Raw genomic sequence first — 21,467 nt, 5'->3', positions numbered from 1 at the left:
GACCTATTTATTGTTTAAGGTAAAATAAAGTAAAAGTGTAAAAAATTAAGTAAAGGCTGTAAAAAAATATTTATAGACAATAAGCATCACAGGAACAGTCCCTTAAATTCCTTGTTTTAAGTGCCAATCATTTTATAGCAAAAAATTATATAAGTACACATAGAAAGCTTACATCTCAAATTATTTTTCAATTTGGTTTGGCGAAAATTTTCAAAAATGTGATGAATTAAAGCATAAAGTATGCGAATATCGATCGTAGTACGTTAAATAAATTAAATTTTAATCTATGCTGATGATCCGTCACTGTCATTGTCACATAGTCTTTCTAATCTGTGCTGTCGCTTCCTTTTCCCCAGCTATTTTAATTTTTCATGGCACCGGTGCTTGCAGCGAAGTCTTAAAATAGAATAATTAATGCCAGGTGCTCAATATATTTAGATAGATAGTAGTGACGGTGATAAAAACCAATATTGAACGACAGTTATAACATATCTATTTTTCTTATCATTTCTCTTTGGAATGGGCAATCGAAATAAATTCTCCGAAATGTTTCAAGAACTCAAAAAGATGTTTACCTGGTCCTATGCAGTAGGTCTAGTCATGAATCCAGCTCAGCTACCGATTACTGCAGTCCTCATTATCATTGCCGAACTTGTCATCAACGTACTGGTAGTTGAAAGAGTACCATATACTGAAATTGACTGGAATGCGTATATGCAGGAATGCGAAGGATTTCTGAATGGTACCTTCGATTACAGCAAGCTTCGTGGTGACACTGGACCGTTAGTATATCCAGCTGGCTTCGTTTACATTTACTCCGCCCTTTACTTCCTCACAAATTATGGTGACAATGTTAGACTTGCTCAATATGTGTTCATTGGAATCTACCTGTTACAATTGATACTAGTGTTAAGAATTTATATAAAAACAAAAAAAGTACCACCATATGTTCTTATAATTACTATTTTAACATCATACAGAATTCACTCTATATATGTACTGCGGTTGTTTAATGACCCTATAGCAGTGCTTCTGTTGTACACTTCACTTAATTTCTTTATAGATGAAAGGTGGTCTCTTGGTAGCATTTTCTATAGTTTAGGAGTGTCTGTAAAAATGAATATCCTCTTGTATGCACCAGCTTTGTTTTTCTTTTATTTAATTAATTTAGGTCTAGCAGGCACTTTGAAGCAACTGTTTATTTGTGGGATCATACAGTTTGTGCTAGGGTTACCTTTTCTAATAGGCAATCCTGTAACATATCTAAAAGGCAGTTTTGATGTGGGGCGTGTGTTCAATCACACATGGACAGTCAACTACAGGTTCTTAGATATAGACACATTTGAGAATAAATGTTTTCATCTATCTTTACTGGCTCTACATGTTGTATTGCTTATTATATTTCTGCCCATGTGTACTCAATATTTTAAGAGTTATTGTAGACTGAAGTATGTGCAAAAGCAAGTTCAACCACAGATTGATGCCAAAAATATAGAAAACAAGAGAAGAACAAAATTAAATAAAATTAAAAAGAAAGTTGATGTGAAAGCTGAGGAAAAAATTACCAAAGAGCAAGAAAATTTTCTAAGTTCATTTGAAGCAATGCTACAGAAATCATCACAGAAGAATGAGAAAAAAGTTGCAAAAAGACCTATTAGCCATGAAGAAAAAGAGAATACACATTACAATATAAATTTTGATATATTAAGTCAGCTGTTTATTCTTCCAATGTTTGTAGTAAACTTCATAGGAATTGTTTGTGCAAGGAGTCTACATTATCAATTTTACTCTTGGTATTTTCACAGTTTACCATACTTGTTGTGGTCTTGCAATTTTCGTGTTATTATTAGATTTTTAATTTTAGCTGTTATTGAACTTTGTTGGAATACTTATCCAAGCACAAGCCTAACAAGTGCATTGTTGCATGTGTGTCATTTCACTATTCTTTATGGTGTGTACAAAAAAATATCATCAGAATTAAATGCAGCTTCTAAAGTCCAGTAGTAAAGAATAGTATAAGAATAAAGTTTTCAATCTTATAAGTATTTGAAATAGCTTAAGTAAAATTTTAAAAAGTTGTTATATTTTCTATTTGTTAAATTGTTATAGACATATATTTTTGTAATTAAAAGTATTCTAATATTACTTATTTTTATTTCTGGCTGTCTTTTTCTGGTCATTCTAACTAGGGTGGGAGAGGATGGAAGGAGTAATATGAGTAATGTGTAATATTGACACAGATGCTTGCTAACATGTTTATTAGTCAGGTTGACCTCCATTTAAAATTATTCCAGATTAGTTCATCAGTTAGGTAGTATATATTAATTCGTACCATCAGCTAATTTCTAAATTTGTCACAATGCACTGGCCTAATTTCATCTTCATCAACTCTTCTATTTTTAGTACTAACATAGTCCATTTTATCATATATAATAGATGTTAACAACTTTATAAATTTTATATATTCAACGAGTATAGGTCTGAAATGGTAATAAACATAGAAGGAAACACTTTGGCATTTAAAATATCAGTATGCTTTAGTACAGAATGTCTGAACTGGGGTTAATTCACAAGGTAATACAGTAATTTTACAAGCTACCTATCAAATATAAATACCACAACCAATAGATTGTTATTATATTATCACGACAGTAAACCTGTAAGTTGTTATTAAAGACATTGTAATTTGCCCACAAATAAAAAAACCATACCTTATCACATCAATATTTGTTTTGGTTATGCAGCTACTGCAATCAATGTTCGTGACTACATGTTCTTGTGATAATTGCACTGACAAATCAGCAAGTGCTATAATGATCTCGACAAAAACTTCTCAAGAGATATTCTGCTAAGGTGGCTGCAGTAACAACAATGTCACATGGCCTCATTTATACCTACTACTTATTTAAGTATAAACTTATTACAGACCATGATATTTTGGGTGAGTTGCAAGAAAACAACAATATAAGCATTTTGAGAGTTGTTTATTATGAACCATATCAATACAACTAATCAAAAGAAATCTAATTATAATCTTATTTTTAGAAATTGAGGCGCATAAATACTTCCTCTGATATCACAAAACCCACAATGCTCGGACGCTACGCCTCTTTATCCAAGCTCTCAAACGTTACTGTAGTTACGTTATACCCCAGTTTATTCTAATCTTATATAATTTTAACTATATAACAAAGCTATATAAACAGTTAAAAATATTCTTGAATATTTCAAATCACGCTGCCTTTATCTCCTGTCAACCAAAGATTTACATAAATAAACAAGGAAAGTAATCAAATGCACTATTAAATTAGGCCCTTATTACTTTCAAAATATCAATACAAAATTTTTATAAATTAGCATTTAAACAAATTTTAAATATGCTGTACAGTAGCAATGCCGGGATTAGTTTTTGAAATAATATAATATATATATGGGCTTCAATGTTAATAGTTCAACTATTACTATGCGCTTTTGCAAGTGGAGTTGTTAAGATAGAATTAAAATTACTGCATATTTGAATATTATCTATTCAGTCAAACATACCCCAGCCATGTTTAGTCAATAATTTATAGTCATATTTGTTTTTTTTACAAAACATACCTTTCTATAATTGTACTATAAGTACTTCAAATTAATTACAAAAACAAGATGTTAAATATTTTTTTGCATGAATATGACTCACGATACTATAAAATCAACAAGATTTAAGAGCAGTCTTACTTGAATGGGTTTAAAACCAAATAATATACAATGGCAGCGAGTATTTAAACAAAGCCGAAGTTCTTGGTTTTTATAGCAAGCAGTAATTTGTGCTTGAGCACATGCCGTGACGAGTACAATGGTATGTAGAGTCTCGAAATGCATGTGTTAGCGGTGGGTAGGTGAGCATCATCTGCGGGGCGAATTGTCACCGACGGCATCGGCTGGAAACCTTCTTCGGATGCAGGTAGCGCAGGAGATCCAGTCCAAAAGTACACCTAAAATTATTATTTTTGTTTAACCATTGTCCCTATAATTAAATTATTACAATCCTAGCGATTATCAAAATAGCACAATTTTCTGGTGTCATCCAGATTTAACCTACTACTACTACTTGTTGGATTGTAAACTACTGGTCACCGGCGCTAATATATATAATAACATAATAGGGCTATAATTTGAAAATATGGTGAGTTATATTACTTTGACCTCAGGTTATAATATTGATGAGGTTTATATGTATACACATGTAAGGTAAAAAATATATCTCGTAGAGAAAATTGTGCTATAAAGTTTAAATTAAAGTAAAATATTAGGACAACTTACTAAGTCTTGTCTTTCGAGATGAGTCATCTTATCTACTATGGCCCAGAGCCAGCGCTTAAACCGCGCGAGGCGTTCCGGGGGCTCGCCACTTTCATCGTTGAAGCTCGTGTAGGAAACTAGCGCCGCCACGTTTATGTCACCCACTCCATTTAAAAGAAGCCGAAGATCCTCTGCAGTCAAGCCTTCCAATGCCGACTCCGGTAATACGTCGAGAACACCTACACGCATTGCCTATAACAGAAAAAGTTCTTTCAATTTTATTTACTACAATGCATAACACTGTCATAGAAACAAAAAAAAAAAGAAAGTTATTTATTATGTTCTTATAAAGAATTAATTAACATACCTACTAAAATTTAACAAATATTGTTCCTTCAAAAATGTATGTAGTAGAGAATGTCTAGATTTAAGTATAGAATTTTGTATCATATTTTCATTTAGTGAATAAAGATATTTTCTGACTACTGTACCTCGAGGGCTTTCTCTTGCGAGATCAGCATCCGATGTTGCGCATACTTGCGGACATAGTCATACACATTAAGCGCTGTCACTTCAAGTTCTCGTCCTCCAGGCACCAATTCCACGCAACCACCCCCTTCCTCTTCGCACATTTCCAAGCTGAAAAGAAATTAGAATTGACTTCATAACTATTTTAATTACAAGAATATATGTACATTGCTAATACTCGTAATTTAACTGTATTTATGAAAGACCGATTTATCGTAATTTTGTACCAAAATGGCTTCTTTAAAAGTATAAGATTGTGGTGAAATATTTTATACAACACACTAATAAAAATAAACTGTTATACATTGTGAGGAGATATGGTAGAAAAATATTTGATATCACTTGAAATTATTTTATACAGAGAAAAGATCTGATGTGATTCAATTGATGAAAAGTATTAAAGAAACTAAACAAATACTTACCTAAAGTTGAGATCAAGAGCTGCAAAGAGTGAATGGGAGTCGCCAGTCTCAGCGTCCACCACGAGCTGTCGGAGACTTTCGTAGACGACGGGATCAAAAAATGCCAAGTCATGGAATCGCACCGGTCGGCCTAGGACGTATTTGAGTACGTGTCGGTTCAAGAACATCGGACACAACTCATTCTGAAGTAAGCATAGTCCAATAATCCTAGAAAAAATGACGAGTAGTTTAAAATAAAATGGGAGTCAAAATTATTTTTAAAACTTTCGTGTTTAATATACGTTATTTATATTATTAAACGGATCTTAACATGAATAATTTTATGGCAATTAGTAAGATAGTTTCGTGACCAAATACTTATAACATTCGAAAGACTGTAAGCAATAAGCACGCACCTGCCGACGTTCCTGAAGGCGTTGATCCGCTCGGGCGTGGCGCGGCCCTGCCGAGGGGAGTAGTACCCGCGCTTGCCGGGCGAGTAGAACAGCGGCGCTGCGTCGTCGGCGGCCGCCGCCGGAGCCGAGGGTCCCGCCCCCGAAGCGCCCCCGCCCGAGCCGCCGGCGCCGCTGCCGCTGCCGCCGCTGCCGCCGCCCGCGCCTCCACGCTCCGACAGCGAAAATACGTCCAAATCTGTGTTAAATTTAAATAAGTATTGAAATTGTTTTGTTTTGGAATATCTTATATATAAAATTCTTGCCACAATGATACTTACCATACTCCTCCAAAATAGCTAGACCGATTTTTATGAAATTTTACATGCATATTCAATAGGTCCGAGAATAATTAATTATAATTTTCATACCCCTAAGTCATAAGTGGTGACCCCTAATTTTTTTTTTATTATGAAACAATGTTTTCCGGGCAGCTAGTAGACTATAAATAAAAGGAATGTTCACATTGGTGTGCATTCATTAAATTGATATAAGAAAATTATAAAGTAATTCATCAAGAGTTTCTTGTACATAAGTATAGTATTAAAAACCCAAAATATAATCACAACTCACCGAGTATTGCCTCTGAAGGATGCATGACAATGAGATCCATTGCTTCACGAACTTTTTGCCTTAGCGCGTCTTCACTGGCGAGCAGCACCAACAACTGCGCCGGCGTCAATTCCAGCAGCATGCCAGTTATTTTGCCCGCGAACGTTGGATGAAGGGAATGAACCTATAATAATAATTATAATAACTATTATCTATCACACTACTTGTGCATTTTACTATACATATTATGATTGTTATATAATGATGAAAATTATATAATAACAATATACTAAAAAAAAACTACGTATTAAATTATTTAAGGTTAGCATCCAAAAAAATGGTTGTTGGAAAAATGAATTATTGCAAACAAAAAAAAAAGAAAGAAATAGATTGATGCATAGCCCCTTCGAGCCATATAATTGTTACAGAATAGATAATAAGTAGTAATCTCTTTACCTTAGGATATAATCGTTCACCGAGTTGAGCTTGATGAAGTGTGAGATGTTCGTTGTGTCCTCCTGGGCGGTCTCCGCTGTAGCCGGCGCCCTCAGTACCAGGGGCGGCCTGTATACGAAAAAGAGGCTAAAATTTGTGTAAATTTCACTTATAAACCTTAACACAAATTAATCTGCTTTTCTTTTGAGATAACAGATACCAATATTATTATTCATCCTCGTGATACAGTCTATATTTATAATAAATTTAATTAAGATTGGTTCAGTCATTAAACCATGAAATATTTATTCTATAAACTGCAATTAAAACGATTTTATCTTTTCAGTAAGAAGAAATCTATACATTTACATGTAATTATACAGTCAGTGTTTCAGAGATTCGCGTGAATAAATATTATTATTTTATATTTTCGTATATTAGGTAAAAAATATTCATATTTGTATGTATACAATGAACGTATGTCTACCAGCTGCATTTTAATGAGCAACCCAATAAATACTCTATTCCTTTCAAAAATGTAGCTGTCTGGAATACATTATCTTATTAAATCGCTGTCTTTTCACGTTATATTCTTTCACACGCGATTAGGACCACGCGCGGTAAAATTAGCGCGCACAAACTAAAATTACGTTTTACTAACTCAGATGTCACCCATTTTACAATGATTATTAATTTTTACAATCACGATGATGAACGCGGGAATGCGCGAGCTGCCGGCTGCTTTTTCTCGTTCTCTTTGTCTACATTTATAATACATACTTTCCTGCGTGAGTCTTATTTAAAAAAGGCACAAAATCATTTACGATTGAAGAACGTGGGAATTCGCATACTGTCGCGCATTGTTTCATTGTTCGTTCAGTTTGCGTACATTTACATACACATTATTTTCTCGGTCGAATCCCGCGTCGTACAACAGAAACAGTTAATGATGAACATTTGACGGGTGGTTGTGCTAGATATTTGGCACGTATGGTGGTGCGGTGTGGTGCGGTGTGGTGCGGTGTGGTGCGGTGTGGTGTGGTACCTGTGGTGAGTAGGGCCTGGCGTCGACGCTGAGCAGCCGGCGCGGCTCGCGCGCGGCGGGCGGGCGGGGCGCGGGGCGGCCGGGCGCTCGCCGGGCCGCCTCCTTGGACCGCGCGCGTCCCCCGGCACCGCTCCTGTACGACGACACCACTATGTCAACACTGTACGCTAACCGACCATGATGACATATCTGCCTTATATCGTCGGCGCTGATTATTTATTGTATTAATCGTTGTAACATTAACCATACCGTGTGCCATTATTGCTGCTAGCCGCGCCGGCATTGGCTCCCGATGCAGCCGAGCCGGAAGTACCGTTCGTGCTGCTACTGTTGCTACCGCTGCCCGTCGCAGGCTCTAGAGGTGGCAGCTTTTCATTGGCGAGTAAAGCCTGTAAATAATATATTTCGTAAAAAAAATCACACTTGACACACAGTAACAAAAAAGGTTTTTTAAAGTAAGTATATATAAGATGACATATGTGAACATAAACCACTGAATGGATTTAATGCAACTTTACAGTAATATAACTTACATCAGAATAACACTTAGCAATAATTGTAAAAGATAAGTAAATTAGGCTAATTGTCAAGTATGTGTGATATAGATGAAGTTGCGGCAGCTAGTATGCTCATAATGAGAATGGTACTGTAAAATTAAAAAAACGAATATTGGAGAATAAAGCGTCATAGAATATGAACCTCGGCTACGCTGGTGTAGAAGGAGCGCGCGACGCCGCTGCCCTCCCCGGGCTCGTCGCGGAAGGTGACCTTGACGCGGTTGACGGCCAGCGGCGGGTGGCCGCTGTGCGCGCGCCGGTTTTGTCCCGCGAATGCGCTGTTCAGCTCCGCGAACGTTTGCTGCAGCAACTTGGCGCGGTCGCGTTCCATCTGTCCAACAATTTCATATTAATAACACTATTAAATCATTGCAGTGTTGCATTGAGACACAAACAGCTAATTATACTATATTTCATATGGTTACTAGATACATAATAGAAATATTTTTTTTAATGCACTGACTGAGAGAAAATGCCTCAATATTTCTCTTTAATTATATCATTAATTTAATAACTATTGGCCGTGGTATTGCAGGCGTTGTGTAATTAGGTGGAAATTTCAATTTCAAAGCAGATAATTAGGTAAATTATAAAACTTTGTTCGATGTTTCAAGTTTTCTACACATAACAATAATAGGTGACAGTAGATCAACTAATATGACAATATAAAAAAAGAAATAATCAAGCACCCTCTTCTTTCTCCACATTACCTTGTGCAAAGTTAAGTCTCGCTGCTGCGCATTCCTCAACTTCTCCATATCTCGGCGGAACTTGACCTCTTTCACTGGAAAGCCACCCAGCTCGGCAACGACGGAGCCCGGCTCGAGGCCGACGTCTTCCGTGAACACGCGACCGAATAGATCCAGGGACAGTCGCCAGCGGCCCAGGAGTAAGTCGTGTGAAACTGACGCACCCAATGACGGACACACGGGACTGTGTGCATATTTTATTTAGTATTCATATTACTGGAGTAAATATTAATTACTTTACTGATACTGATATATTTAGAAATTAAAATTAGATACAAAAGTAAAATAAATTCAATCATATTATTATTTTATTCAGTCTATTATTAGAGTAATATTATAATATATATGTACACAACTTCGAGAAACAGCTTCGGAAGGTACAGTCAATGAAATAGAAAATTAAATAAATCAACTCACGGTTGCACTGATACATTTAACGGCGGCAGAAGCGGCGGGGGAGGTAGGCCAGTAGTCTCAACAGTAACATGTGCCGAAATCTCTTGAGATTCCAATGGATCAGCCGCGCTCAATAATTCACCCTGTTGACCAATTTTAAATCAACTCACTTCGTAAATATACCATTAATTAAAAAGATATGATAAATTCCGCTCTTTCTATAACATATTATGATAAATTCAAAAGAAAATCATCATAAGATAAAATTTTGACAAATAAAACATCCCTCCATTTATTTGTTAATTGTTTCCCATCGAAATATAATTGAACCAATGAAGTGGGGTACTAATTATTATAATAAAAAGTCCCCCAAATAAGTGGAGTGACTTACAGCACGTACAATAACGGTCTTGCCGGGACTGCGCGAGGTAGAAGCACGGGACTCCGCCGTAGTACTGTTACTGGGACCTGCAAGAACTTACACATAATTATCATATTTCAACACAGTTTCTAAAAACAGTTTTCAAGTTTTAGCGAAAAATCTTTAAACATAGCCTGTGAATTTTAATAATAAATAAGCAAAATATGTTTATACTTCAAAAATTACTTATGGTGGATATGAAGTCATGCCTAGATTATTTACTAAACATATCAGAAGTATAACAAAACAGATTCTAAATTGTATGATACATAGATTACACAAATGTAGATTCAATAGCGGTAGGATTGAATTACTAATTGAGGTCTTTTCCGTTCGTTACATTAAACAAATATAAAAAATATATAAATACATTAAGTATGTTTAGCCTTACCTGGTGAAGGCGTAGCTAACACCTGTTGGTGAGGTGCTTCAATAATGGAACAGGCTGTATCAACTAGCGTGTGGAACTCTGAGGGCTGTGTGTTCAAATCCTGTAGAGAACTAGTGCCGGCTGACACTGAATGTGGGTGCCTATAAATAAATAAGCACAATATATAAGATAATAACCTCTCAATATCATTGATAGTTAAACTCTGAATATATCCGTTTGTACCTGTGGTGCTTCTTCCGTGATATCTGCCTCGCATCGTTTGAATCTGAATCAGATAAGTATTCTCCGTCTGTGTCTACGTCCATTTTCGTTGTCGTATCCTTTGTGCATGAAAGATCCTAAAATAAAAGATAAATTACACAATGTTCATTGCACTTATGCATACATAAGTAACACAGTATTTTATTTGAATGCAAAGGGCAATACAAACCCTCGGATGAACTTATGGTGCAGCTAAGAATCTGTCTGACAGATACGATTTTAGTCTGAGGGCACTGCCATGTTTCGTACATCGGCCCTGACCGTTTCTATTCCTATTGGAATGAGACAGGGAACTAATCGGGAAAAACTATTGGATGTGAGCGGAAGAGATGATTGAGTGTGCAAATGTCACGATCTCAGTACCTGTGGCTCGTCCCTGGCGATCGAGTGCGTGTGTGCGGGCGGCGCGGACGCGGCCCTCGCGGGCGGAGACCAGCCTCGCTCCGTGCTGCGCGTCGACAGGCCCAGCCGCCGTGGGACCACTGAGCAAACGATACCAATTATAACACCCTATAATGTAACTTGGAATCTAATATCCACATGTAACCTTTTATCTGGGCGTTTGTGTGTTATAACATGGTGATTATACTACGTAAAGTCTGACATTCTGGAATAATATACCTTTCAATCAGTGATATATGATTATATTTTCTAACTACTCTGACTACCTCATCTGGGATAACAGTTTTTTTTTATTCTTACATTTATTTAGGGACTGTGACGGTATTTATTGACATGTTTATTTAGAAACAAACAGCATACACAATATGAAAAATATTGTGTATGCTGTTGGTATCTAACTAAATATGAACATTATGTTTCTACCATAAGACAGTATAATGATACAATCTCTAACATAGCATAACAAAGCATATTAGCTATGCTGAATAATTTTAAGATCCAACAATTTCATTAGATAGAATTATATCTTGAATTTTACCTTAAGTATTAGCAATAATAATTTATGAAATGTTGTGATGTCTGTAGATTTATTCACATATATGTATAAGATAGTCATCTAAGTGACTTATGTCATTTGAATATGTGAAAAAATGTGGACGGTAGTTTTTCATGTGTATACCTTCGAGCGGGTTGTTGACGCCTGGCGGCGCATCGCCGGTAGCAGGCACAGTTACGGGCTGCCGCGGCATCCCGAACAGTTCCTCGCGCCGAGCATTCGGCTGCAACAACTGAGGTTGGTCCGCCAACGGCAGCGCTTCTTGCATCGTCACTGAATAATTCAATGTCATAATGATTACAAATTATAAATATAAGATTTAGTTTAAAAAAAGATTCTCCCTTTTAAACAAATTTACAATTGAAATAAACAATTGAGTGCTGGAAACTATTTTATATATAATATACTAGCTACCCCGGCTTCGCACGGGTGTACATGTATTATACATATAATCCTTCCTCTTGAATCACTCGAACTATTTAAAAAAAACCTCTTCAAAATCCTTTGCGTAGTTTTAAAGATTAAGTATACATAGGGACGGACAGACACCGAAAGCGACTTTGTTTTATATATGGTTATGTGCCTACACTTGTAATATTTCTGTTAACGCTCACACTGTGCACTCTTCCATTTCTTTACATTTCTATGTACCTTAGATTTAAGTTCAGTGTAAAGTCAGTCCACGTTACGACTCCGCGTTGATTGTGCGCGTTATTAATAAGTCATGTAGCATGCTATCTAATAAACTTACTAATACCGCTCAATCATTAAACCTGTATACTCACTACCTAGACACTACAAAAAAACAAATTAAGTAGAGACACCTCATCACATCATACATAATGCTACAGTGGTGAGGTGATACCATGGCGCAAGTCCTTTTTTATAAATAATTGCAATAATAACAGTGCATTCTTCGCGTTACATTCGTCACTGATCTCCCTCCACTACAGGGATATCATTTATAAATTAGTGACTTCCTTGTGGAACTGAATACTTAATACTATATCTTTCTACAACATAAAAAATATATAATACTAACTGTTGAACGGATCTGGTGGTGGGCATCCTAAACACAGTGTAGAGTCAGATCTTTGGAAGAATGCATGTGCTCGACCGCGGGCGCTGTCTGTTTCGTTGTCCGATTCTACAGCGGCTCCTCCGCCTACTACCATTTCTTCATCGCCCTCTTCATTTTCGTTCTCATCCTAATACAAATATTAATAATGTCAATTTCTAAAAAATATAAATTTATATGAATAATAAGCAATAATATTTAAAGATATTTACAGCATATTAAAGTGTATACAAAGCAAAACATAAAATAATTTAGTAAAGATCAGTGATCGAATAAAAACTAAATTTGACATGTAGACATTTATAAAACTGTATACAAATGAATGTTTACGGTAAGAAAATGCAACACCCAACTAGAGTCCATATAATGTGAATGTACATAATTGAAAAATATTAATGAACCCATGTTTAATATATTTTTTCCTATATTAATGTAATAAATAAGGTTTTTAATTTTATTTACATATTAGAGATATCTGCACTGTACATACATAGATTACTATGACGTACCTATTATATGTGCAATAATAAATAACAAAACTGAAAACCAATCACAAAAAGAACAAAATAAGACGTCTCCTACAGAAGATAACCATCGGCGTGTATAGTTACCGAAGGCCAGAGGTGGTGGTGATGGTGGTGCGGCTGCGGCTGCGCTGCTCGCATGTAGTAGACGAGCGCGTCGAGCACGTAGGCCACGTGCTTGAGCGCGGCCACGTCCAGCACGGGCAGCTGCTCCGCGTGCTCGGCGCTGTGCGCGCGCAGCAGCGACAGGCAGTACGCCAGGAACTCGCGCCGCGCGCTGCCGGCCTCCACGCCTAAACGATAAAATAATAAACAAAACCCTGGACAATCAACACAGAGATATCTAGTCATATTAGATGACTATAGCAATAGAGTAATATAAAGTAATCTTTATTGAAATAATTTTTATTTTAATATATACATAAATCTTTATTGCTTATAATATGTATAATATATAAGCTCTTTTGAATAGTCATATTTTCCATCACTCATTTGGAACGCAGAGTCGTCACAAGATGAATGAACAAGAAACTTGCGTATTGCTCTTTTGATAAACGTTGTTTTAAATGAATATTAACAAGGGTGAGGAATGCAAAAATAAACAGAGTATCCCTACAACTTAATTCTTTAAATTATATACAAATAGTTACAGAGTACTAAATAGTTATAATTAACAATCTTTTACTTTTATCATTACTTAATAAATAGGTAGGTGTGCTATGCACACACACATACAGTAATAATACAAGAGATTAAATTACATCGCGTTGCATACCGCACCTACTACACGTCCCTCCCCAGTCAGATATACGATGTAGTCCCGTATTGTCGTATTACAATCGTGATAAAATATCCTGTGTTATTATTTTGTAAAGCTCATGACACCACACCCGAACACGCAATATATGAATAGGGGGACCTTATATTCATAGTACATTAAGTGATATCATAGATCTGCGCAAAATAGTTCAATGGATGATCCCAACTACTATGAATATGTGACACTTACCCTGCTCGCGATCCCTTGACCTAGGTCCTTCTGAAAATCCAATTATACGAGTTGCTGGAGAAGTGAATGAAGTAGTACGCCTCACAGCTGGCACACTGGTGCGGTTACTTTCCGTGCCTGTGTTAACTGCATTGTTTGATGTCAGAGAAGCACCAAATCTGTATAAATATAAAACAAAGTAATAAATAGTATGTAGAAAACATATAATATGCATGAAACTTAAGCTTGACACACACATAGTGAATACTTTGGAGAAAATATTGTGAACATTTATATACAAAATAATGCATTTATGTTTTTACAGCATATATAAATCTTAAATTTAGAAAATAAAGTGTCTGATAATTTAACAATATTAATAAAAGAGATTTTTTTAATTATATATATATATATATATATATTTTTTTTTTTTTCAAATTACCTTAGTTGTGCTTCTGTTGCATCCATAACAGTAACCAGCCAGTCCCAGGTAGCTTTTAGTTGCCTCTCGAGATAGCACTGAAGACGAAGTGCCTCTCGGTAGGAGAGTCTCTCAGCACGCGGTAGCGGCACCGTCAAGCGCTCATACTCCCATATGAGATCGGCTATTTGACGAATCACAATACCTAAACGAAACGACAATTGATAATTATTATATTACTGTTACAAGTACATAATTGAAATACGTATTATTAGATAATAGAATTGTACAAATAGAATAGACGTCCTCCAAATCCAATAGAATCCAATAGAATTGGACGTTTCTACCTGGAATAAATTTATTCTATCTGGCGTTTGGTCTTCCTCCACACCATCAGAAATGAATTATAAAACGATGGTTAATATAGCAGTGACACGTTAATTATATCTCTCTCTTCGGGCTGAACCGAATGTTCAAAAATGTTAGTAGGCATTCTTGTGTACCTGTTTCCCTACTATGACAGTTACTCACGCAATTCTCTATATAACGACTACAAAGTCGGTGTTAGGGAAAAATGTGGAAGCGTGAGGTTAAGAGCGTTACGAGTCGATGACATTCCAGACGCACAACACTACTCGAGCACACATAACGACGAGTTTACTTCAACCGTTCCTTTTAAAGAGTTCAAGTGTAAAGGTAGCATATATCTTGGACTCACCAAAAGCTCTAGCAAGGCATGAGGCGGTGGTGGAGGTGGAGTGCGGGTCGTGAGCGCCGGCGGCGGCGGCGGCGGCCGAGCGGCGCAGCGTGGCGGGGTCGATGAACACCAGCGACGACCCGCCCGACAGACGCACGCCGCTCGCGCTGCTGCTGGCCGCGCGGTTCGGCTCGCGGTTGCTGCAATGTACACCCATATATAGCTTAGACGGAGCATTGTAAAGAAATGGGGGCAAGGAATATTCCGCTTAGATGGTAGTGTAAAGAAATAGGTACAAGGTATAGTAAGTATAGACAAATTAAATGTTCTTCTAGATGGAGGATTGTAAAGGAATAGAGCAAAAACAATAGTTGCTGATAACACCGACGTGCAAGCTCCAAACGAATCTACCATTTTGAATAAACTTATAATGACGCCGTTTTTAATATTTATTAAGATCTACTTTTTGTTTAAGGCAGTATGGCAGATGTAGAAATATCAAATTCAATTGAAACTAATAAATTTTAGACGCGACTGACTTCTGCCACTAGTCTCGTGTTGGTCAATTGTATGAAAATGTTACACAGTTCCAGGTTTTGACACTTCTCCGTCTTCTCATTTCTGGGACAGGCCCTTAAATAGTGGCAGTAGGTTTTTTGTAAGTTCTTATAAGTGGTAAATTAGTAGTAAAATTTCCTAACAGTTGATGTATTCTTAACAGTTAATCTCAACTATTAGGAAATTGCGTATGTGGTAAATGTTTTCGCACGGAAAGCCAGCGCGCACAATCCTGAGGGATTGCATTTAAAAACTTATTTTCTACATTCCTTCATGCGTATTTCCGTGTATGATTCATGTTATTTCACTTTACTTTAATTTTTTTTATTTCATAGAAAGAAAGAACGACAACACGTTTGATAAATTATCAAAACTCTTATGAAACGAAGACACGTTTGATAAATTATCAAAACTCTATAATTATGTTCTCGTTCCATAGTCAGATGTCCGCCATTTTGCAATGATAATTAATTATTAAAAATGGCGCTAAAGCTTGCACGATTGGAGAACGCTGAATTCCGCGAGCTGGCGCGCGGTCTATCTCGTTCTCTTTGTATGTATTTCGATGCACATTCTCTCACGCGTGAAGGAGTGCACGGTAAAGACAGTTAATAGTGTAGTTAGTACCGTATGGCCCACTGCATGGAGTGCGGCGCGAGGTTGGGCCTGGCCGGGGGCGCGGCGCGTCTCTCGAGCGGCTCGCCGTCGTGCAGCGGCGGCTCGGGCTCTCCGTCCTGCTCGTCCGTCTCGCCGGCCTCGGAGTCCTCGTCCTCGGGCTGCGTCGAGTCGCCGCTCTCGTCCTCGGGATACAACAGCAGCGACGCTATGCCTGTCGCGTTGCATCGGATAATTCAAGTAATGATGCGTCCAGTCTTACACGCCTATGCTTTGTTATAACCTCTGCGTATTAAATGCGTAGCTACCTCTATATCATGCGTAAGCTATAAAGTATAGATCCTGTCCTGCCAAATGTTAAAGTATATGTATCAGTGATATACGTAACTTGAATAAAAAACAAATCCACCTGAAGAATATTATATATAATATTATCAACCATCTTCTATATAAATGAACAGAACTACAGACATCATGTGACGTCTGCCCTCCCAGAGAACTAAATTGTAATGCCTTCATACCTTTTAATTTCATTGTAATATGTTCATAGCCTTTAACCAACATACTGAAAATCGGCTAAAATAAATAAGACAAGAGGTAACTATGCAGACGACTTTGCATGAAATATACTTCGGTACCACTTTAAAAAAAAACATAATACACTAGTCACGCAGCCGCAATACTTAGTTAGCATTGGACGTTTTACAATTGGGTTACACTATGTGCAAAAAACATTCAAAAATCATCAGACCTGACTGACATTCAAACTCATTGGATTAATGACTTCTATATTTCAATTTCACAATCTATAAATTAGAATATTAAAGAAGTATTATTTGATAGACGAACTATCAGATTTTTACCCATTCAAATATGTAAAAGACTGAAATTTATTACACCTACCAGCATCAGAACCTTGAGTAGCGCCAGTTTGTACGCTACGCTGTGCAGACTCAGCATTATCTTGGTCATCTGAATCACTTTCTGTCTCAACTTCAGCCAATAAATCGAGTTCACTTTCACTCTCACCGCCTTCTGCACGTTCTGTGCCATTTTCTACTACCACATGCTGTTCTTGAGCTCTATAAAAGAAAGTTATAATCACATTTATTAACAATAATATAACACAATCAAAATGTTCCCTTTTGGTCACAAACTTTCTATTCAATTATTCAAATACACATTGATATCTATTAATATTTCTTTTTCCTTAATCTTTTTGTTCTAAAGGTACTGCAACTTTGCGATAACAATAATAAGCTTCTTTCTATTTAAAACTTTTACCTATCATTTATAACATCTTCATGATGCTGAGCGTCAGAGGGTGGTACAGGCGCTGGAACATTTGGCTCATCAGTCTCAGAAGCATCGTCATCTCCACCTAGCGCTTCGCCAGCGACGTCATCAGCGTATTCAGTTGCTACAGGGGTAGACGACCTATCAGGAACTAATGTTGAACTGCCCATTGACGTACCGCCTGCGGCAGTACCACGTCCACCGGTTGTGTTTGATTCTCTGAAATATATAACCTGTTTAGCAATCATAATTAAAAAAATAATATAATTCTTAGATATTTTTTATAACTGTACCATATGTATCCCTAGCATTGCTACAAGGGATCTTTGTATAATGAGATTAATGGGTACATACCTTCTCGTATGACTATGACGTGAATGTCCAGTAGAAAGCGGTTCAACTCCAAACAAGTCTTCGCTACCGTTGACGAGTTCCACATAAGTAGTGGCCAGTGGGAAAGGAGCAGTGGGACGAACCACACCAAGCCGTACCGGCGCCAACAGAGCATCGGCGGCCTCCACCAGCTCCTCGACTGCGAGGGTCACAAGAGCAGCAAACACGCGCCGACAGCGGACCAACGATGAGGTTATAGTCAAGGGGCTATGGTGACAAAATAATACTATTGTAACATAACGTTATACAATATGTAAATTAAAAATAATATGAAAGTCACATTTATGTATAACAGTATGCATAAGTAATTTTAGGGTTTATACACAATATGTTATTTACTAATAATATAAACACATCATGAAACCATATCATAGTGCAAAAATATATTTAATAATGGTATATACTAACTTCTGTAGTACAATCAATTAACAAATAAGTTCAAAGATACATTGATAGAAGTAATAAATAATAATAATAATAAAATTTAACAATAATAACAAAACCATTACTGGTTTAAATGCTATTCACCTGTCCTGTAAATACAACACCCTAAACAGTATTTTATTTTCTTATTATTCTTTACACATTCAAAAATGAACCCTCGTAATTTAAATTTATAATACCTTATGTCATGTGAACAGAATACTCACCCTTTTTTCTTAGCAGCGCCCGGCGCCATTTCCACGCTGAATATTACAAATATTCGGACGACAGATCGCACGAACCGACGCGCCACTTCGCGCGCACGTTCCGCACGTCCCGGTATCGAGTCGTTCTGCTGCTCATGATTCAGCGTGTTCAGTAATGTATCTAACGTCTGTTACAAATTAAAACATACACTTTAAAATAAATTCAATGTGGTTTTAATTATGTATTCTTGTATTAATTTCAAAATATATATACACGCTTCTTTACACATGGACGGCGCAGTTATTACGGCTAAATATTAGTTCCAGGATTATGGCAAGGGAACAAGACACATTACTCCATATATTTCACAAGAATTACACGGCATAATTCAGTAAAAATAATCGTGCCGAATTAACGAGAATCCTATGTATAGAGGTGGGTTTGTTAGTAAAGTGCTGTATGTATGGATATATAGTCAGGTCTCTCATGAATCTTATCAGGTGGTCTTTCATGCAATTCCCTAAAATCCATTGTATTTAATTCGTAACCAATTTATCACGATGATCGAATCGACTTGAACTAATGCTCAACATATTGATAGTCCGCTCGCGTATACTGTCAGTACCTACAATGAGATTTAAGATTCCACTAATTTAAATTAAAAACTATGCAGGTATACGAACCTCATTGGTGCATTTGACGATAAGTGCGTGCGTAAACTTGTCGAGCAGCGTGGTGCCGGACTGGTGCGGAGGCGGAGTCCCCGCCCGCGTATCCGCGTCGGTGCCCCCGCCGCTCGCGCCGCACATCACTGCCGCCTCCACCGCGGGCCAGTCGCCTGCACATACACATATCAATATATTCTAGTATTAGACTATACTGCTTTCGTTACTTTACTTTTTACGGTATACAATTACAACGCAGTAATATTTTCAAAATACTAATAATAATGAGTATATTTATGATTAAACAATGAGTTTGGCTGTGAAATTGTAGGGTACGACAAGATGTGACAGGCATGGGTGTCACGCAATAACATGATGTACATAGTGTTGTTCATATATATAGACGAAGTTTACTGCTTACTTCAAATGGGCGTCAGTTAATTTGTGATTCCAATTTTACACAAAAAAATGGAAGTACCTTTTCTATAATTGGCGCATTTCAAGCACACTAACACTAGCCAAGTTCTGTCATATTTCTGAAATATGGCTTCCTAAAAAACTGTTTCTAACAAATTAAATTATTTGAACAAAGGTAATTAATTTTAGTAATCAAAAAGTATATAGCGCGCTCATATATAAGGTGCTAAGCCAAGATGTAATAGTACCTACTAGTGTAAGAGGTGCCATATGCTAAGATACAACAGTACCTAGTAGGTGTAGGAGCGCACGTCGCGCGAACCGCGGGGGCTCGAGGTCGTGGTCGGGCGCGTCCACCTCCGCGTCGGAGCCTGGCTGCTTGCGCTGCCCGCGCGCACGGCTACCGCCCGCGCGGAACTGACGCTGCTCCACAGCCTGCCGCCCCACAGTCTGTACCAGGAACAGCAGGATCGACTCCCCCCTGCACGCACACGTACATTTTGTACATATTAAATCAAATTATTTAAAACTATAACTCTACACTCTCTGTCCTACATGAATGAATAATGTTGCTTTAATTTCATTTCATTTGTTTTTTATTCATGCACACAAAATCTTTTAGATAGATTTAGTAACTAATTTGAGACACAGTTAAATCACATACGAGATTAACACATTATACGTTTTAGCTAAATTCACGCGTTATAGCGAGTTTATAGTTGACCTAATGCTCCTATACCATGTGCGCTGTAGCATGGTGCGTGAAAGTTACGTTTTGTTTCATTCTTGAAAGTTACAGCGATTTACAAATTATGACTTCGTATTTCTGTTGTACCACATTCGTAATATGTTAAATCATTAATGACTGTAGTAACTTCAATTTAACCTTGCCAGAATGTTCTTGTAGACTAGAACATTCTGGCTAGGTTAAATACAGGTAATTGTCACCCGCAACAGACTAAGCGCACATAGTATAAGTAGGCTAATATTTTTAATGCCACGCCGGTTTTAACTAAAACTTCAATATGATGTGTATATTTGCAATTGCAAATCTACTTCTGATCTATTAAATATGATGAGTTCATTGTCTGATTGACTGATGAATGGATGGGATAAAACATATCATTAAATAAAAAAAAAATACCTTGAATTGAAATGCGTCGCAAGTTCAGTATCTCTGGCGAGTCTAGCGAGTAGGTCGAACCGTGCTGCACCGTTACCGCCAACCAGTGCCTTACAACGACACTTTTCCCAACAATCGCAATATGCGGTGGGCGAAGTTTGCTTCTGTTTGCAATCATGTCCTTTGTGACATACCTATAACAGTATGTTTTGTTAGATATATATAAAGTATAGTTTAATTTAATAATTTTATAAATTGTTATATATATATATATATAGTTTTACCTTCGCGCATTCAGTGCAGCAACATAGTGATCCAGTAAGCCCGCAAGTCTTACATTCAAAGATATCCTATAATATTATATTAAAATTAGTACTTTATAATAACAAAAAATACTATTCTTATGAGGACATTTCATTACAATATATTGTTACTGTTTAGTGGAAATCCAACACAAAATTTTAAAAACAGCTTTAAAAGTAAGCTTTAAAAACAGTCCTGTGCCTTATGTCTTGGGCAATATCAATTTTATCTAAGTACAAAGTTATTTGCCACTAAATCTATTTTGAAATAAAATAAATATAAGATTTTTACAGCAAACCTAAAATAGACAGAAGCATTACATCGTCATC

The 21,467-nt window shown here is 36.9% G+C and overlaps 2 protein-coding genes across 6 annotated transcripts in view; one reads left to right on the top strand and one right to left on the bottom strand.

Moving 5' to 3' along the window:
* The first annotated feature begins 300 nt into the window (after positions 1 to 300).
* Positions 301 to 2,106, top strand: LOC131844255 (lethal(2)neighbour of tid protein 2). Its single transcript, XM_059193089.1, has one exon. It carries the CDS (start codon positions 520 to 522, stop codon positions 2,002 to 2,004), a length of 1,485 nt encoding a protein of 494 aa, XP_059049072.1. The 5' UTR covers positions 301 to 519; the 3' UTR covers positions 2,005 to 2,106.
* Positions 2,107 to 3,720: 1,614 nt separating this feature from the next.
* LOC131844613 (E3 ubiquitin-protein ligase UBR5) overlaps positions 3,721 to 21,467 on the bottom strand; it is a 36,445-nt gene continuing 18,698 nt past the window's right edge. For 4 of the 5 annotated variants that reach the window (XM_059193549.1, XM_059193552.1, XM_059193553.1 and 1 more), the window contains exons 20-50: positions 21,120 to 21,185; positions 20,857 to 21,029; positions 20,003 to 20,193; positions 19,314 to 19,468; positions 18,651 to 18,817; positions 17,962 to 18,207; positions 17,596 to 17,826; positions 17,215 to 17,393; positions 16,324 to 16,525; positions 15,160 to 15,338; positions 14,463 to 14,646; positions 14,042 to 14,199; positions 13,120 to 13,325; positions 12,473 to 12,638; positions 11,554 to 11,703; positions 10,836 to 10,954; positions 10,434 to 10,549; positions 10,212 to 10,351; positions 9,791 to 9,867; positions 9,421 to 9,542; positions 8,965 to 9,187; positions 8,397 to 8,585; positions 7,947 to 8,086; positions 7,698 to 7,830; positions 6,674 to 6,781; positions 6,239 to 6,401; positions 5,630 to 5,864; positions 5,235 to 5,441; positions 4,776 to 4,923; positions 4,306 to 4,536; positions 3,721 to 3,977 (exon numbers count right to left, since the gene is read on the bottom strand). In XM_059193549.1, the coding sequence (XP_059049532.1) occupies positions 3,765 to 3,977; positions 4,306 to 4,536; positions 4,776 to 4,923; positions 5,235 to 5,441; positions 5,630 to 5,864; positions 6,239 to 6,401; positions 6,674 to 6,781; positions 7,698 to 7,830; positions 7,947 to 8,086; positions 8,397 to 8,585; positions 8,965 to 9,187; positions 9,421 to 9,542; positions 9,791 to 9,867; positions 10,212 to 10,351; positions 10,434 to 10,549; positions 10,836 to 10,954; positions 11,554 to 11,703; positions 12,473 to 12,638; positions 13,120 to 13,325; positions 14,042 to 14,199; positions 14,463 to 14,646; positions 15,160 to 15,338; positions 16,324 to 16,525; positions 17,215 to 17,393; positions 17,596 to 17,826; positions 17,962 to 18,207; positions 18,651 to 18,817; positions 19,314 to 19,468; positions 20,003 to 20,193; positions 20,857 to 21,029; positions 21,120 to 21,185 (5,217 nt within the window). In that variant the 3' untranslated portion in view covers positions 3,721 to 3,764. The remainder of the gene's footprint in view (positions 3,978 to 4,305; positions 4,537 to 4,775; positions 4,924 to 5,234; positions 5,442 to 5,629; positions 5,865 to 6,238; positions 6,402 to 6,673; positions 6,782 to 7,697; positions 7,831 to 7,946; positions 8,087 to 8,396; positions 8,586 to 8,964; positions 9,188 to 9,420; positions 9,543 to 9,790; positions 9,868 to 10,211; positions 10,352 to 10,433; positions 10,550 to 10,835; positions 10,955 to 11,553; positions 11,704 to 12,472; positions 12,639 to 13,119; positions 13,326 to 14,041; positions 14,200 to 14,462; positions 14,647 to 15,159; positions 15,339 to 16,323; positions 16,526 to 17,214; positions 17,394 to 17,595; positions 17,827 to 17,961; positions 18,208 to 18,650; positions 18,818 to 19,313; positions 19,469 to 20,002; positions 20,194 to 20,856; positions 21,030 to 21,119; positions 21,186 to 21,467) is intronic. The other variant, XM_059193550.1, reaches the window with a different exon arrangement.

This window comes from Achroia grisella, unplaced genomic scaffold (assembly GCF_030625045.1).
Source record: "Achroia grisella isolate CSIRO2021 unplaced genomic scaffold, CSIRO_AGI_Agris_v1 utg402, whole genome shotgun sequence".
NCBI lineage: Eukaryota > Metazoa > Arthropoda > Insecta > Lepidoptera > Pyralidae > Achroia > Achroia grisella.
Note: the sequence above shows the minus strand (reverse complement) of the source record. Positions and strands in the feature narration are given on the sequence as shown.

What these genes read in the sequence shown, in the direction of transcription:
- LOC131844255 (XM_059193089.1), top strand. Translation starts at nt 520, where the DNA reads ATGGGCAATCGAAATAAATTCTCCGAAATGTTTCAAGAACTCAAAAAG.